Consider the following 19,140-nt stretch of genomic DNA (forward strand, 5'->3'; position numbering starts at 1 on the left):
TACAAATGACATTTTTAAAGCAAGGCATTATGGAAACAAGACAGAAGATCAAGGGATGGCTGCCATCTTCTAGGAAATTGCAAGTCAAGTTGAGGAGAAAAGAGAATACATAGTAAGAGAAGCTCACAGCAAAAGATGGCAGCTCACGCACTAGCAGCTGCTGAGTGGTTCAGGCAGCAGATGCTCTAGGAGGCCAGAGGGAGGGAGCCCCTTGTGCCAGATTGACCCAAAGCTTCCATGATGATGCCAACTGGATGTAGACACGCTTCCTCCTTCTACTCAGCCAAGCGGAGACTCTGAGAAAAGAGAGAAGGATCTGGAAATGGTCCAGTCACTGAGTCTAGACTGTTAAAATTGACTTCAAAAATATATATTTATCTGAAGTAAGAGAAAAAAAATCGTGAGTTTTATGTTTGTTGTGACCTAAGAGAGAGGCAGGGAGGGAAACCAGTTCTATGCTGTGTCTGTGCGTGGAATTACGCACGGGAGAGATTGGTTAATTGGTGTGGAGGGGGAGGGTTAGAGCCAGGATGCAGGGTGAGGGACAGCTGGTGTAGAGGGTTCCCCCTGGGCCTCCAGTGGTGCTGGATCATCATGCAAGCGAGTTTTGTCTGCAGTTGTCGGGACAGGTGGCTAAGAGCGCTGCAGGATTCGGCTGGAACAGGCCACACCTGCTTTCCGTTGCTATCTGATGACAGTGGCCCTGGGCTGTGTGAGTTGTTCTTGGTTCTTCACTTGGCAGTCTCTCTTTTCTGCCGGCCCCAAGCCAGGCTCACATCTGGTGACTAAATCCTCTTCATCTGTTTAGTTTGGGAGACGAAAACGTTGTGGCCAACCCATACCAGGACAGGTCTGATTGACCTTTGGGGTGAGTGTGTAGAAGGAGTCGGGAGGAGGAAATGGCCCAGTGATGAGGTCAGTAATGGACAGAAAGAGAACAACTGCATCTTATTCATGGTTGTTAAATGCCTGTCCTGGTCCCCCGTCTTCTGCACCCCCCATCTCTCCACCCCCGACCTCCCAAACAGGGCACAGCCATGGAAACGCTCTTGAACTGATTTGTTGATCAGCTCTCCCGTGGCTGTTAAACTGCTTCAGATTCCAAGCCCCACAGTGGTTTTCAGACTGGAGACTCCAAAGTTTAGAGCCTGCTGGTATCCCCAAGGGAACATGTTCAAAGTGCAAAATTCCAGAGATTCTGATCCCAGAAGTCCTGCCTTGAGCCTGGGAATCTGCTTTTCAATATCCCCAGGCAAACGTTTTTCCTCCTTTCTCTCCCTTTCTTTCTTTCCTTTTTGTTTTTTAATAACCAATAAGAAATATATTTTACATTGCAATGCTGGGTGTGTATCTGGAACCAAAATTTCACAAAACTAGATTTCTCCTTACTAAGGTATTTCCTATGCTCTTCCATTCCATTCTTTCAAAACAATGCTCATCAAATAAATTGACCTCATGACTCACCCATGAATCTCAGCCCACAGCTCCCAAAACTCAGCTCTGAAAGAGCCTTTACAGGACCCTCCCAAGAACCTTTTCTTTGCCCTCTAGCTTCCTTTCATTCATTCAGCAAATGTTGATGGAGCATCGTTCTAGAGATTGGGGATCCAGCAGTGAACATAACGGACCAAAGATCCTGCTCTCCTAGAGCTTGTACCCTGTACCTAATTCTCCAGATCCCAATTTCCATGGTTTCTTAGTTACTCTTCCCACATCCCAGGATTGAGCATAGAAATATGGGGTTGAGAGGGGTCATCGAGGACCCCAGTTTTAGTTTTTTCCTGTTTTGCTTTTTTCAGTTCTGTCTAGCCAGCCAAAAAATAAAAATAAAAAAACCCAAAATACCAAGAGCTAGCATGGTCTAGTGTTTCTCTTAATGATTTGTAGGAAGAGGAAGGAAACCTCATCCCGGATGGCAGAATCTGTTTGTAGTTTCCCAGAAAGGAAGCATGAGTTGTTAATACTTAAAACAAGCTAGCAAAAGCATGAACATGAGGTGAGCCTCCACCCTTAAAAAACAAACAAACAAAAACCCCAGAAAACAGTAGATGTGAATACCTGTACCTGCTTATCCTTCACGTATAATTGTTTATCTGTGCTTAAAGAGACGGGTGGCTTTAAGGATCAAAGACTGAGATGACTTTGGAGTTTGAATTTGCATCTGAGTATAGGTGATGTTCCAAGAAATAAACATGTCGAGTAAGGTGTGACCTATACTGCAAAGTCCTAATGCATCGAAAACTCTTCAACAAGCACTGTTTCCAGAGGACTTCAAGAGGATGGGAGGTGATGAGGTTACAGAAGTGGACAGCTGGCTTTACACCGGAGGAATAAGTGGTGATACTGGTGGCTGAGGGTGGTGACTCACAAGTTTGTGAATCTGGCCAGTTTTCACCTTTCAAGGCTTCGTAGTATGTTGAACTGCTTCCGTGTCGTTGAAGACTAGAGTCCGTGGGGTTGATTCTTCTCCTTACTGTGCAGGTCTGGTGTGCAGCCTTGGAGGGTTTAGAAGAGGTGAGTGGAAGAAAGACTCGCTCTGGACTTTCTTATCCTCTCTGGGCAGACAGACCAGGCAGCAGTGTAGTCAGGAATCCAGGAAACAGATGGTCGATGTTTTGAGAATTAAATATGGGAAGTAAAATTAGATTAAGCATATCCCAAGCCTGGATACCAGCCCCGGGGGCAGCTACATGAAGACAGACGCTGCCTCTTCTGCTGGAACAGCACCCAGTTTCAGGCTGTGAAGCGCCCCCTGCCCCGCCCCGTGGCCTTCACCCCCACCAGGGGCCCTAGAATCAGCGTCAGTGCGGTCCTGTGATCGGCTCCATGGAGCCCTGGGGACTTGGCTGCTCGCCGAGGCTGTGCATTTTCTTGGCCGTCGCGCCTTCCATCTGCTCGCTGACCCGCTGAGAGCTCTCGGCATCTTTGTCTTACTTCCCTCTCCGCTCTCCCCTCCCTCCCAAGCCCTGATAGATTCCTTTTTCTGTAGCAAGTCAGATTTAATTCTCACCTTGTAAAAAACTTGTAGAAAAGTAAGTACTCAGAATAGGAGAGAGAATCCTAGGGTAGAAAGAGAGCAGGATTTGGAGTCAGACTTGGGTTTGGATTCCCAGTCTGCCATTTGCTGATTGTGTGACCTGTCCCTTTAGTCACAGTTACATCTTCTCGTGAAGCCCCTCCCGCCCACCTCCAAGACTGACAGAGGACACTACCTGTGTCCCCGGGTTTCTGTCTTTAGCCTCATCCCCCCCACACACCTACAGGGCCGTGCCATTCCTTTGCAGGTACTGTGCCCCGTACCACCTGGCCAGCCTTCAGACATCCTCCTCTGTGGCTCTGTGCCTTCACCTCAGGATGTGGGGTTTGGAAACAGACAGAAGTGACCCACGTTGGCCTCTTAGCTCTGCCACCTAATCGTTGATAGCACCTTGGTGAGGTTAATTAATAACCCCGCTAAGACAAGTTTCCTCATCTATAAAACGGGATACTACAACTTAGGACACGGACACATTAGAATCAGTGTGCACTAATAAACGTCTGAGACGTTTTAGGGCTCTCGGTAAATGGCAGTTTTAAACGTCAGGTTATGTTTTTGTCTATTAGTTTGTCTCCCACTGAGGCCGCCAGGCAGGGACTGTGCTTACACACCCGTGCATTAGTTAGTCACCCAGGAATGTATATCGAAGTGGAGCCTTGGGCCAGCCTTGTCATTTTACAAATGAGGAAACTGGTCCTAAGAGGCCGACAGTCTTGCCTGTCTATAAAATAAAGCCAGCATTCTTCTCTTGGGTGTCAGTCATTCCTTTGTGTAATATCAGTTGAGTACTTTCTAATGTTCATCGCCAGGTTTGTCCTAGGCACCAGGTGTAGCAGTTAATCGGTTAAGGAAGGTTAACCGGTCACACAGATACAGCATTAGCACATTCACAGTTTGCGTGAAGGGGGAGTAAAAGGTATAACGCATTGAGCAATGATTTAGTGAATGCCCGTTACGTGTCAGGTATTGTGCTGGGTGCTAGATGTGCAAATCTGGGTATGGGGGCTGTGGTGGTGACCTGGGAATGCTCCTCTGAGAGAGTGACACTTAAGCTGAGGTCTGAAGGATGGCTAGGAGCTGGGCAGGTGAAGATGGACGTTGCAGTGCAAAGCCCTCCTAATTCTAGACTTAGCTTACTTGTGTGGCTTCATTGCCTGGCTTTGCTGTCCTCGGAAAACATCTGCATTCATCGCTTGCCACATTTTCCTTCTAGCATGTGAATGACTGATCTCATATTCTAATTGTTCTTGATTTCTTATGTCTTTCTAATAAAATGGGAAGCATCAAGTTCATTACTTTCTTTATTTCTCCTGCCCTACACTTCACAACTAGCTTCCCTATTTCCTTTCCTCACCATCTTTGGTAGACATTTTGCTGCCCCATCCATAGCTCCTTGAAGGTCACCGTTCCCTTTTATGCCGAAGGCTTTCTCCTCCATGTAGATGACACTGTGTTTGAGGGCTTTCTCTGGGCAGAGGTGCTAGGCAGTCAACACGCCTGCCCTTTCCCAGAAGCCGCCAACCAGTGACTGACAGCAGTTGGTGGATTAATGCCCCAGCACCTGTGCCCTTGGCTGGGACCACTCTGGGGCAGGTGCCATATGCTTCCCTGGAGTGCCCTGCAGATTTGAAACCCAGTTGCCCATAGCGGTAATCTGCTTATTCACATACCCACGTTGGCTTCCTGCCCTTCCATGTCTCGCCTCACTCTTTCCAGTACTTTTGAGATCACTTCCCAAATAAACTACTTTAGTTCATGTTCTCAGGATCTGCTTCTGGGGATCCCAAACTTGGGTAGAAGACAGTTTGGGGGTCTCAGTAAATCATACCAGGCAGCCCTTGTCCAAACCCTACTCCCACCGTGGGTGTTTTCACGTAGGTGAACATTCAAGCAGCATTGAAAAGAAAAGGTTACAAGAGGAAAATGTACAGATTTTATGGAGAAAGGAGAGGAGTAGAGGCAAGAAAGAGAAAGCTTGACTCTCCGCTGCTTAACCTCTTGTCATAAGTTATTTAATCTTCATAGTGAACAACTTTGCAAGATAAACCTTCTGATTCCCATTCCTACAGATGAAGAAACCGAGCCCCAGAGGGATTGAGTAACTTGCCTAAGGTTCGTAGTCTTGGAGGCAACGTAGTCGAATTCCAGTCGACGCTGTGCTCCTTCCTCAATCCAGTAGTCCTTACACTTGTGGCGGGGGTCAAGCACGTGGTGTCAGGATGGTCTGTGCAGATCATAGTAAAAATCTCAACATGTTAGGTTCGAAGTGACTAAGTGTGTGATTTTTTTGCCGAATGAAATGCCAGCATCTGATCTGTATACGCAAGAAGCAGCAGAGGTCAGGGAGTTAAGAAGAGTTAATGGAAGAAAAACTTTTCTCCAGTTTGGGGAGCAGGACAGGAGCCCTGTTGGAGAAGCTCTGTCCACACTGACCTTGGACCAGGAGCTGTGTGGCAGTGATGGAGGTTTGTTGGAGCTACCTGCCCAGAACATGGTCCAGGCTCAGCATGGACGATCTATCTGCCTTCCTCCATCTGCCCCTAGGTTTCAGAGCCTCAGTCAGTCCTTTATTTTATTCTCTAGAGAGGGAGGGGCAGGGGTTCATTGGGCAGCTGCATCTCTCCTCCTCATGTTTCCATAGAGGCTACTTCCCTGACCACTGCTCCACCCCCATACCCTGCGCAGCACAGCACAGCACCCTGAACCCTACTGCAGCCCATGGTGATACTTGCTTGGAATTTCCTGTTTATTTATCTGTGTCTCTGAAAGACTGAGCAGGCCATGCCTTGTTCATCTTTGTCTGTAGAACAGATCCCAGCATATAGTACATGTTCAATAAATATATGAATGGATGAATGTATCAGACATTGTGTCCTTAGAATACAAAGACTGTTTAAAAAAAGAAAAAAAATCGGGTTCTCATTCTCAAGAACCCATGGCCTTGTGGGGGCCTACACAGGTGAGTAAGCAAATAATGAAATCGTGGTTTAAAAAGCCACCTGTTCTTGGTGATGTCATGGGAGGCCGTCCATAGGAGTTGGGGCATTAATGGCCACTTGATGTTAAATTAACAGCAGTCGGGGGCGGGCACAGCATGTACAGAGGCATTGAGATGTGACGAAGGATGACTCATTCTGAGAATTCCAAGTAGCTCCAAATGACTGGAGCATATTTCTAGATAACGAACCTAGAAAAATAAGTGGGGCACTGCCAGAAAGCTTTGAATTTCATGCTAAGCAGTATAGACTTTAGGCTGAATATTCAAGGGACACCACTGAAGGGTCTCATTGAGGGACGGGCATGGACGTTTTCAAAAGATTGCCCAGGAATAGGAGAAAAGAGTCGGACTGCCACGTTTATCACTCTCCTCCATGCTCTCTCCAGCTCTCCATCGTGTTCTCCACAGAGCCTGGTGTAATGTCCGTGTTCAGTAAATACTGACACCTTTTAAATGGGGAGGTGGGAGTGTTAGGGTTCTCCAGTGACGCTGAACAAATAGGAGATATAGGGAGATTTATTAATAAGGGATTGGCTTGCGCAGTCCTGGAAGCTGAAAAGTCCCAAGATCTTCAGTCCCAAAGACCTGAGACCCCGCAGAGCAGATGGTACAAGTTTCAATCCAGGTCTGAAGGCAGGAGGAGACCCAGGTCCCAGCTCAGAGACAGGAGAGAGAGACAGTTCTCCGTTCATCAGCCTTTTGGTCTAACCTGGCCTTGGATTGGATGAGGCAAGCCCACAACTGGGGAAGGCAATCTGCTTTTCTCAGTCCATTGATCGAATGTTCATCTCATCCTGAAACACCCTCACAGAGACACCCAGAATAGTGTTCAACCAAAATATCTGGGCACCCCCTGACCCAGTCAAGTTGATACTAAAATTAACCATCACAGAGAGGAGAGGATAGCACTGGAATTGGTGTAGCAGATGGATTGGAGGTAGAGAGAGACTGAGAAGGCAAGTTATTGAACTCATCTAACCACTCTAATCTAATCTAAATCACTCAGTATTTCTTTGGTGCACACTTATTTCCTTCTAGGCCATTGTCATGTTAACCCGATCTTGTGGGTTAATCTGTACATTCATATGTGAGAGTTTAATACTTGTTGAATAGCTGTTTAGAGTTTGCTTTTATAAGACTAAGAAAACTGGTTTTCTTGCATCCACCTTTTTCTCCCTCCAGTTTATTCTGCACACAGCAGCCAGAGTGATCCTTTTAAAACCTCCGTGAGATGCCGTCATTCCTGTGCTCAGAACCCCCTTCAGAGTCAAAGCTGAGGCTCCTCCAGTCCTGCCTGACCCGGCCCCCCCCCACCCCTCTGACCTCTTCCATCATTCCCACAACTTGTTCACTCTGTTCTACACTGGCCTCCTTGCTGTTCCTTAAAACAGACATGCTGTTCCTGCACCTCAGACACACCCCAGAGACTCACAAGGCTGGCCCCCTCTCTGTTCAGCCTTTGCTCAGTGATCACCGGCTCAGTAAGGTCTTGCCTGGCCACTGTGCTCAGACTTTGAAAACTGGCCCCCGTATTCCCCATCCTGTCCTCTATCCCAGGTAAGTTTTCTGCATAGCACTAATCAATTTTAACATATCGTGTACTTTTTAACATATTGAACAATTTTTAGCATATCATCTAGTATCATATGATCGTTTTCTCCCGCCGGAATGTAAGTTCCATGAGAAAGTATTCTGTCTGTCTTGTTTTCTGCTTTCGCTCCAACACCTGAAACGATCCCTGGCGTCAGAGTTAAGTGCTCAGTACGTATTTGTTGAATTAATAGATGAGAACACCTTTTTGATATTGCACTTTTAGGTAAATTGACTTCTGAGTGCTTTCTGTAAACCTGAAAGAAGAGGGAGGAAGGTTCGTTTTGCCTTTTAAATAAGGTCACTACTTGATAAATCCACCACCGAATCCACTTCAGAGAGAAGTGAGGCGTTCCTTAGCAACCAAAAGCATCGTGATGTCTTAGACATTGCTGTGTGAGATCTGAGCGGCGTGGGACTTGCTGTGAACCACTGTCAGTATCGTTCTTGCCTAAGACTGGCTGGTGGGCACTGAAGAGAAGAATGTTATGAAAAGTATTTTTTTTTTTTTTTTTTTGAGGTATGTGGGCCCCTCACTGTTGTGGCCTCTCCCGTTGCGGAGCACAGGCTCCGGACGTGCAGGCTCAGCGGCCATGGCTCACGGGCCCAGCCGCTCCGCGGCACGTGGGATCCTCCCAGACTGGGGCACGAACCCGCGTTGCCTGCATCGGCAGGCGGACTCTCAACCACTGTGCCACCGGGGAAGCCCATGAAAAGTATTCTTGATATTCTCTTTTCTCCTTTGCTGAAAAAGTATGGTACCCACTTCAGGGTACATAGACAGTGGGTAAACAGAAAAGCATTTGTGAGGATGAGGAATTCATTTAACATTAAATTCCCCTGTTTAAGCAACGTGTTGTATATGCTTGAAGTGCATGAAAAGGCTCAGTAGACTTGACAGGGCAAAAGAATGGTGATGGGAAGACACTTTTTCTTTTTTTTCCCCCCTCAAAGGTGTTTCATGGGACTCCCTTCCAGACGAGCTGCTCTTAGGAATCTTCTCCTGTCTGTGCCTCCCTGAACTTCTGAAAGTCTCCAGTGTTTGTAAGAGATGGTATCATCTAGCGTAAGTATTTTTCACCCCCTTCTGCTGTATGTGGATGAGGAGAAAAGAAGGGTTATTTATTTATTCATTTGGGTCTGGTGAAACTGAAAACCAAGAAAAATATAGCAGCACAAAGCAAACTAGGTATCTTCTCCCTTTCATTAAAATCAGTGTCTTATTTCAGAGTGAAGGGAGGGAGCTACCGGAAGTGACTTACCCCATTTCTGAAAACCTCCTTTCCCTGTATTCAGTGTAGCCCGTGTTTATTGGGCAACGTACTGAGAGTGAGGGGAGTGATGGGCGTGCGCGAAGGCATAGCTGCTGCCCACCCACTGGCTGGGCTGGGCAGTGAGTGCAGTGAGAGAGAACTCGAGGCTCTGGCATTAGACCTGAGTGGAAAGCCAGCCTCTGCCACTTAGGCTTTGGGGGAACCTGAGTGAGGTTCTTGACCCTTCTGAGCTTCAGTCCCCCCCCATATATTAAATGGGGGTGACGGTACCTTCAGGACAGCGCCGCTGTGAGGATGCGGTATAAAGATGCCAGGGCAGTGCTCAGCTCATAGAAACGTTCAGCGCGTGGCAGCCGACAGTTGTTGGGGTTTTTGTTGGTTCAGGGGCAGCACTTTTCAAGTGTGGACGGTGAGCTGCACAGGGGGAGTCTTGGTGAGCTGGGATGGCAGTGACGGGCCAGAAGCGGGGAGGAAATGACTGCCTTTCCATCTTCACCTTTTCTCCTACCCATTAACCTCTGGCCATGCTTCGCTTTGTGCTTAAAGGCCATCTGTCTCTCCTCTCCCTCCACACATCTAGGACTCTCGTTGTGAGACAGCAGGAGCCCCTACCCTTCCTATTCACGGGTGTGCTGGAAATAAGACACTCTAGGTATTTACAGGAGTGGGCTACAGTCGTCCCTTGGTATCCTTTGGGTATTGGTTCCAGGACCTCCTGTGGATACCAAAATCCACAGATGCTCAAGTCCCTTATATAAAATGGCGTAAGACAGTCTGTCTCTGTATCCGGGGATGTGTGGTTGCTTGAATCCGCGAATGCAGAACCCGTGGATAGGGAGGGCTGACTGTATCTGCTTAGAAGAGCCACAGAGAGGTCTGCACACCTGGAATACTGGAGCAGGTAAATGGTGGTTGACTTTCACTTATCCCCACCCAAGTGACCCCATCTTGATTTTCTTTTTCTGCCAGCTGTCTTCTCCATGCAGAGTCTATTAATCCTCATTTCAACTGTCATAAAATTTATAACTGACATTTATTAGGCACTTGTTATATGCCAGGCACTGCAGTCCTGCCTTCTTAATAATAGAGGTTGAATAACATGTTGACAATTTGTGTAGAATTATTTCGAAGCTCTAGCCAGTGGTCTGCAAGCAGTATTAAAAAGTAAAATTCTTGTAGATATTTAAAATGTCTCCTCATGGGCTTGATCTCACGTTTTTGTTAAATTGAATTAATCTCTGGGTATTAAAGCTTTATCGTGTTGTTTCGTACATTTTGGCACCTCGTTTTTGCTTCAGAAACACTATCTAAAATCTAAATATTTTAACCTTTTTCCTTCCCATTAGTTCATATGTATATACCTATATTTTTGTGCGTATATATATATTTTAAGCTTTTAAGGTATTGTAAAACAGAGCTGAACTATGACTTTTTCCTAATAGATGTCTGATAACTATGTCTCATAATAAAGTTGTAAAAACTTTCCTTCTTTTAGGTACATTTACACGTTCGTTAGGGTAATAGAGGTAGCCTGTTCATGCTTCACAAAAATGGCAAGTGGGATCATTTGGGCCGTTTTGAACCTATCTACTCGTTCGATAATCAGTTGAGTGATTTGAACAATCATTTTTAAAGTTATCGAATTCATTTGAATCCTGCAATTGTATTCTCTGGTTCTAGATCATTGCATTGCACCTGATAGCATTGAACCAGCTAAATTGGAAATCCATATAAAGAGGAAGATAAAAGCTTATGCGTGATAGGACCAAGAGCTGTTCAATAATGCCTTAAAAATATCATAGGTAATTGTGTAGTCAAAAACAAAGATGCCTTCGGAATTTGCTTCAAGGCAATTTAGTGGCCGTGTCCTCACGTTAGTAACGGTGTCAAGGGCCTCCAGTAACCAGTGTCCCGGCTTACCAAGCACAGCACCTCCTCTTTCCCAGGTTTGACGAGTCTCTCTGGCAGACCTTAGACCTCACGGGCAGAAACCTCCACCCAGATGTGGTTGGTCGGCTGCTGTCTCGAGGGGTGGTTGCCTTCCGCTGCCCACGATCGTTTATGGACCAACCGTTTGTTGAACGTTTCAGGTAAGAAAGGAAAATTCCTGGAAAATCTTGGGATGGAAAACAGATCAAAATGTCTTTTTTCTTATATTCAGCTGTATGCCCTATGACAGGTTACGTGTGCATAATGGAGAGTTAGTTGCATATCTTGCCGCGTAGCCTTTGTGTTGAAACATGGTAGAGGTTTCAGTGACATCATTCCCATTTTAACGCAGGGTTGCTCTTGGGCTCTTCCCAGGGTCTTAGATGTTCTTGGGGTCCTCAGTAGATGGATGTCCGGAGTCCCATGAGGCAGGAGCCAAGCAGAGCCCTCACCAGCAGATGCAAGGCAGCCTAGCTATTTCCCCACTGCCCATTTCTGATCAAGAAAAAATGTGAGGCATCCTTTCAGGCTTTGTTACTCTTGAGTTTCTGATCCTATTGTGGACAAATTTGCATCCGGAAAAAAAAGGCCCTCTTTTGGTGTGACTTTTTTTTTTTTTTTTTTTTTGCCATACGCGGGCCGTTCACTGTCGTGGCCCCTCCCACTACGGAGCACAGGCTCCGGACGCGCAGGCTCAGCGGCCATGGCTCACGGGCCCAGCCGCTCCGCGGCATGTGGGGTCTTCGCAGACCGGGGCACGAATCCGTGTCCCTTGCATCGGCAGGCAGACTCTCAGCCACTGAGCCACCAGGGAAGTCCGGCATAACCTTTTTGTCATCCACATCCAGCTCCTTCTCACGGTGCCCATTAATTAATTTTCTACGTGGGACTATATTGGCACAACACCCGGACTTGGCAAAAATGCTTTTGAATTTTAAAACAAACGAGTGTGGAAATTAGCTAGTAGCAACTTATTTTATGACCAAAACTATAGCTAATATTTGAAATGAGTATTTAGGGTCTTGTCTGTGATGGACTGCCCAGGTGGGGAGGAGAAGGGTCCGATGTGATCTGGATTTGCTGGTGTGAGCCACCTTGTGGAACCTCTTTTTATTCCTTCTGTGTTCAGCCCTTTTCGTGTACAGCACATGGACCTGTCGAACTCGGTGATCGATGTGTCTACCCTCCACGGCCTTCTGTCTCACTGCTCCAAGTTGCAGAATCTCAGTCTAGAAGGCCTACAGCTTTCGGATCCCATTGTCAAGTGAGTGGCAGCCAGGAGCGTGTCACAAAGGCAGTTGTTTTGTTAATTTTGTTTCCTGAGTGTACCTGGGGTGTCCTGTCCATATCCAGATGGACTCAGAAAATATCCAGTGCAGTGTTCCAGCTTCCGCAAAACTTTCCAGGACTCACCTAGGCAACCAAAGTTTGCATGCTAACTATATTGCCAGGGCTCGTGCTAGGTTCTAGACATACAGGGATGAATCAAGGCATGGTCCCTCCCTCATTCATGGGAGAAACAAGTAATTACAGTGCTGTGTGTTTGTTAGGTGCGTTGGCGAATGTGCGGCAACACACAGAGACCTAATTAAATTTCGAGAAGGCAGCCTTCTCAGAGGAAGTGACTCTTAAGCTGAGTATTGAAAATACGTAGGTAGGAGTTCTCTGCATGATATGGGGAAGGAAGCAGTCTGGTTGGGTCTAAACTCTGAAGTGGTCGGGAGTTGCTGGAGCGTGGGGCTCAGTGAGGGAGGTGACAGGTGAGCGTGGTCAGGGACCAGATCATAGTGGAGTGGGCCCCTGCCCCGCTGGAAGAAGTCTGGATTCTGTTGTGCGCTGTGAAGAGGGAAGTGTGGTGAAGAGAGGAGAGTGGTTCTAAGGATGGAAGGAACATGTCAGAGTTGAATTTTAGAAAATTAACTCACTGGGCATCTCAGAGGGTCAGTCAGACATAAAAGAAACTAGATTAGTTAAGATACTATTGTATTCATTCAGGTAAGAAATGATGACGCCTGATGGGAAAAAAATAGAATAATGGTAATAATAGCAGCTAGCATTTATTGAGCACGTACTATGTGCCAGATACTAGATTCTTTAGAGGTATTCTGATTTAATCCTAACAGCAACCCCATGAAATATGTTCTTATTGTTCCCTTTTTACAGATGTGGAAACTGAGGAACAGAGAGGCTGAATAACTTGTCCAAAGTCACACAGTTAGTAGGTGGCAGAACCAAGATTTGAACCTGGCAATATAGTATGATTCCAGAACTCTCATTCTTAATCACTATTTCACTAACATGAGGCATTTGGGAATGTAGAGGAGAGGGCAAGATTGAAAGAACCTAGTGACTTTATAAGTAGAAGTTTACCAATTGTGGGTGAAATGGAAAAATGTTTATTTCATTGCTGGGTTGTTTTTTGTTTTTTAAAGTACATTGATCCGTGTTTGTTGTGGACTGACTCTCTGTGCCAGGCACTGTTAAGGCCTTTATTACATTATATCATTTAATTTTAACAACCCTACCAAAAAAGGTACTGATCTTGCCATTTCACAGATGGTAATAAACTAAGGCAAAACGTCCTGCTTGGTGTCATCCAGATAGTAAGATGTGAATTTAAACTCACTTCTGACTCAGAGGCCTGTGTGCTTTTGACTGTCTCACTTAGCCTCATGCTTGTTGACTGAGTGAGTGTCTTGTTGGTGTTCTTATGACTTTGTCTTCTTTCTCCAGCAATCTTGCTCAGAACACAAATTTGGTGCGATTAAACCTTTCTGGGTGTTCTGGATTCTCTGAATCTGCCCTGAAGACTTTGCTGAGCAGCTGTTGCAGGTAGGAGAGATTTGAGATTTTGATTATAGAACTGTTGTTTCACATCAGGATAGAATCAAGGAACATTTTTAAGCTATACCTAACTCTCCAAGCTCTTGATTTGGATAATGCAATGCCTTTTGCCCTCCAAACTTTCCATCCAAACTCAGAAGCCAAATCGATTAAGTTTCCAAAGGATACTTGTGTAGTGATCCCTTTTTTTTCTATGACTATTAAAATACAGAAAATGTAGTAGTGTGTTTATTAACAATATGTACAAACAGTATCTGTTTATACCTGACTTTACGGTCAGGCGTTTTTCCCTATAGTATCTGTAGACCTAACTTAACAGTTTGGATTAAATTTGTTATTGCAAAATACACCATGAATTTGGGTGATTCCATTAAAAACATCTTTTATATTATGTAGTAATATCAGTATATAAATAAGGTTACAGAGTTATAGAAATTAATAAGTGAGGGGGGACATGGTTCACAGAATACCCAGTACTGTGTGTGTGTCTGTGTCTGTGTCCTTTTTACTATCTCTTGGTCTCTGTGCTAATAGCATTGTACTTATTTCTACTTAATGATCTGTTGAAAGTAGATTGCCTTTGGCTAAGAATGTTATCAATGAGATAAAATGGTAGCCCTACATTTTCTCAGCAGTGCCAGGATTGGGATGTATAGTTTAATGGTTGGACTCTTTCTCTGAAGCCCTCATTTGCTCAGTTAGCAGAGGCCCAATAAGGTAAAGTGGATTTTTGTAATGTCGGCATCTCTTTATTAGGAATCCCCGGTACCATCCAACAGTTTTTTAAAGCATCTCGGGCGCTTGCTCATACTGTGTAGTTGTTTGCTAACAACCCGGGTGATTGAGAAAGAAAGCATAGAGACTAGAATTTTTCCATCTAGTCCTGCAATGAGGTTTGAGCAGGAGAGGAGAGCGCTTCCCTCCTCTTCCAAAAGGGGGCAGCATTCACTAGGCCCTTGGCTCACATCCCCTGGCAAGTTTCTGGAACACACTGGAACAAGGTGGGAGAAAGCAGTTTCAGGTGAGCGAATGTAGCTGCTTAGAGGAGCAGGGGTTCTGTGCAGAAAATGGTAAGGAATCGACGGCTTTGTATATTCTTGGTTTGCAGCTTTAGGCGGTGCTATGTTGAGAACTCATTCTGGGTAACGGTTTCATGCTTTCCTTATCACCCCTCTTGTGTGCAGATTGGATGAACTGAACCTCTCCTGGTGCTATGAATTCACTGAAAAGCATGTGCAGGTGGCTGTCGCACACGTGTCAGAGACTGTCACCCAGCTGAATCTCAGCGGGTACCGAAAGAATCTGCAGAGATCGGGTAAGACCTGCCGGGCTGCCGGCCCCTTAACCACAGCAGCCACGACAATAACAGCAGGTTTGACTTCTCGAGCATCTCCTAGGCGTGGTCCTCCATAAGTTGTCTCATTTAATCCAGCGCATGTGTTCCTATTCCTATTTTTCAGATGAGGTAGCAGCTGGCTGATCAGAAGGGTCAGGTAAATGCCAACAGCTAGTGGGTAGCAGGGTTGGAATCCAGAATCTGAAAGTGGAAACCTTTATCCTTTAAAGCAATTTATGTTTAAGCAGAAGAAGTTCTTTTCATTAACTAAATTGTTAGCTAAAACCCCAACGTAAAAATCGATCGGTGCAGCGTTTGATCAGTATTAAGCTGTGGTTCTCAACTGCGGATAATTTTGCCTGCAAGGGGACATTTGGCGAAGTCTGGAGACATTTTTGACTCTCACGGCTGCAGTGGTGTTACTGGCATCTGGTGGGTAGAAGCCAGGAATGCTGGTGAACAAGGCACAGGACAGCAGAATAACACACCAAAAAGAATCTGGTCCTAAATGTCAGTAGCGCCAAGGTTGAAAACCCTGTTTATAAACCCTCTTTCATATGTATAACTAACTCCTCTCAATTCAGTCTAAGAAGGCAATGAGGTTTTTTAGACAAACACAGACTTTTGAAATCAGGGATAATGTGTGACAAAGTCTTTATAAGCCTGAACGTTCAGTTATGCTTTGTCTTATTTGTCTAATATTGACAGACTCTTAATTTGCAAAGATAAGTTTTTGCAAATGGCAAGGTTTTTTTTTTTATTAAAGTGTAATTGATATATGTTACAGGTATACAACAGAGTGATTCACAATTTTTAAAGGTTATACTACTTTTATAGTTATTATAAAATATTGGCTATATTCCCCATGTTGTACAATATATCCTTGTAGCTTATTTTATACCTAACACTTTGTACCTCTTCATCCCCTACCCCTGTATTGCCCCTTGTCCCTTCTTCTCCCCACTGGCCACCGCTAGTTTGTTCTCTATATCTGTGAGTCTGCCTCTTTTTTGTGATATTCACTAGTTTGTTGTATTTTTTAGATTCCTCCTATAAGTGATAGCATACAGTAGTTATCTTTCTCTGTCTGGCTTATTTCACTTAGCATTTTCACAGTTCCCTTCGTGATCTTGGGCTGTGGGTTGCACAAAGCCTAGTTAAGCCAGCCACATACCTCAGCGCTACCCTCGTGTCTTGATGGTGGTGTCAGCTCATCTGAGTATAAGTGTTTTTATTTATTATAGTTTTTAATATACTTAAAAAGATTTGAACCAAACATTTGCAGAATGTGTCTAACAGAAAAATGTTCTGTTCTACATTTTTTCCCTTTAAACACAATTTTCAGTCTGGTTATAGTATTATATAGTCATTCTCAAATATACCCAAAACATGTAAAAACACAAAAACAAATCAATAATCCCGCTAACATTTTGCCAGTCTTTTTTCCTGTTAAAAAGTGTTTTTTTTAATGGGACATGGTGTATGGAATTCTTTGTAACATGTTTTTATTTCAGGTAACCCCATTTTAGTCGCTACACAAATGTCATTTTCAGTGGCTGTGTGATATTCCATCAAATATATTTATGTTGATTCATTCATAACTTATTCAGTTGATCTCCTTGTAATGAATGTTTAGAATCTTTGCAGTTTTTCCCTTTTTTTTTTTTTGCGGTACGCGGGCCTGTCAGTGTTGTGGCCTCTCCCGTTGCGGAGCATAGGCTCCAGACGCACAGGCTCAGCGGCCGTGGCTCACGGGCCCAGCTGCTCCGCGGCATGTGGGATCTTCCCGGACCGGGGTACGAACCTGCGTCCCCTGCATCGGCAGGCGGACTCTCAACCACTGCGCCACCAGGGAAGCCCAGTTTTTCCCTTTTATAAACAACTTTGGTACGGACAGAAGTGAACCTTTGAGTGCATTTCTAAGTGGAATTGCCAGCTCAGGGATTAGGTTCCGTTCTCAAGTTCTGGATAGTTATTGCCAAGTTGCCTTCCAAGGATTTTAAACTCCCACCAGTGAGCATCCTCTTCACAGTGAATCCCACCCCTGGTTCTTCCCTCTTCATCCCCAAGAGAAGGCAGTGCCCTTTGTACATTTCTGCCCATATCTGAATTTCCCACTTCTTTATTGGAGTTTTTCTGTAATGAACCAAGGTTCTGGGTGCAAGGTCGAGAACCTCTGCTGTAGGCAGACTGCTGTAAACTGTGTCCAAGTTTGGCTTAAAACCCTTTTCTTTGTTCCTCCGAAAAAGAACAAATCGCCTTTTTACTGAGTTTTGGCAGGAATAATAGGTGGTAAAATCCTGCTTGCTAGACACATTCAGGGCAAGGACACAGACGCGGAGTAGAAGTTGAGGTGTTAGTTTCCTTAATTATACAGTGGGAGTCAAAGATTTTTAAATGGATGTCTTTAGCAGTGGCGCACACTATTTCATTGTTTAGGTGGTAATACAGATTTTGTATTTTAGCTCCAAGCCTGGTGCCAGACCTCCTGGGGTCAAGTACCCACTCTGCCATTTACTGGGGAGCCTTGAGCAAGTCGCTTAACCTTTCTGTTCTTCCATTTCTCATCAATAAAATGGAGATAACAGAACGCGCCTCTTAGAGTAAGGAATAAATGGGTTAATACGTGTACAGGATGTTGAATTATTCTTGGCACATAATGAGAGATCAGTAACGGTTGCCTGTTGATTTTTTTTTTTTTTTTTTTTTTTTTTTTTGCGGTACGCGGGCCTCTCACCGTTGTGGCCTCTCCTGTTGCGGAGCACAGGCTCCGGACTTGCAGGCTCAGTGGCCATGGCTCACGGGCCCAGCCGCTCCGCGGCATGTGGGATCTTCCCGGACCAGGGCACAAACCCATGTCCCCTGCATCGGCAGGCGGACTCTCAACCACTGCGCCACCAGGGAAGCCCGCCTGTTGATGTTTTTATTCTCTACCCAGATGAGCACTGAATGAGGTTTGGAGGACCTAGCTTTTGGTCTTAGATTTACTTGGACTTCTCTGGCTAGAATTGTCTCTCTTTTAAAATACAGGTTAGATTAGGAGGTTTCTAAGATCCCTTCTAACTCAAGTGAAATGAAGGAGACAGTGAAGAGGAATCTTGGCGGGGACTGCTGTTTACTAACTCTTCCCACCGAGGGAAGACCGTGGCTTCAGCAAGGGCTGGAGACAGAGACTGACCAGTTTTATCCCCCAAGGTTTCGTTCTTTCCCAGGTGGTGGCAAAATAAGATTGTATCTTGTTGTGGATTTTGTGGGTGGCTGGCTGGCTGGCGAGGTGATGGGTCACTCAAAATTGTGCACTTCTTTATTTTTTAGTGACTAATGAGGCAAATTTATTCCAATTTATTGAGCCCCTATAATGCATAAAGCCCTGTTCAGACTTGGGAGGCGTGGCCTTGAACAGAACAGAGAAAGTCATCCTTGTGAAGCTTCCATTCTGGTGGGGAAGGCAGACAATCAACAAGGAATTAAATGTGATAAAAGGAGGTGAAAATGCAAGGAGGAAGAATTTAAAGCACAGTGCTTAGGTGGAGTGTGGCGGGTAGGGGGCTCTTTTCAGATGGAATGGTCAAAGAGAAGGCCTCCCTGAGGAAGTGACACTTGAGCACAGACCTGAAGGAGTGAAGGAGTGAGCCGTGTAGATATGTAAGCAAAGAACGTTCTAGAACTAAGGACCAACAAGTGCCTTTGGAGGAAAGTCACACATGCTACTTTGTAATCAGAAAATGAATCAATAAATGTTATTTATTTTTTAAAATAGACAAACTTTATTAATGTGTGAGGTTTTTTCCTCTCGGTTTGGGAGCCAGTGAGGGGGGAGGCAAGGAGGACCGTGGTAGGAGCTGAGATAGCTGGGGCATGCTCTCTAAGCCAGGGCAAAAGCTCTGTTTCCATTTTTTTTCCTGAGTAAATGGGAAGCCATTGGAGTGTTTTGAGCAGGAGTGAAATGATCTGACTCACCTTTGAAGTCTCCTTCTGGTGCTGTGCTGGGAAAAGGCTGCTGGAGACGAGGGTGGTAACATTTGAGGAAGTAAGAAGTGATCCGATTTCAGACACAGTTTGAAAGCCGACCTAACAGGATTTGGTAACAGATTGGATGTGGGATATGAGGAAACAGTCAAGTACGACTCCC

General features: G+C 45.2%; 1 protein-coding gene across 1 annotated transcript in view; it reads left to right on the forward strand.

The window, feature by feature from the left end:
* Window positions 1–19,140, forward strand: part of SKP2 (S-phase kinase associated protein 2) — a 30,941-nt gene that overhangs the window by 3,194 nt on the left and 8,607 nt on the right. The window contains exons 3-7 of the mRNA XM_082651654.1: window positions 8,580–8,691; window positions 10,846–10,989; window positions 11,958–12,092; window positions 13,562–13,660; window positions 14,857–14,987. Coding sequence (XP_082507780.1) covers window positions 8,580–8,691; window positions 10,846–10,989; window positions 11,958–12,092; window positions 13,562–13,660; window positions 14,857–14,987 — 621 coding nt within the window. The remainder of the gene's footprint in view (window positions 1–8,579; window positions 8,692–10,845; window positions 10,990–11,957; window positions 12,093–13,561; window positions 13,661–14,856; window positions 14,988–19,140) is intronic.

This window comes from Grampus griseus (genome assembly GCF_964374135.1).
Source record: "Grampus griseus genome assembly, chromosome: 3".
NCBI lineage: Eukaryota > Metazoa > Chordata > Mammalia > Artiodactyla > Delphinidae > Grampus > Grampus griseus.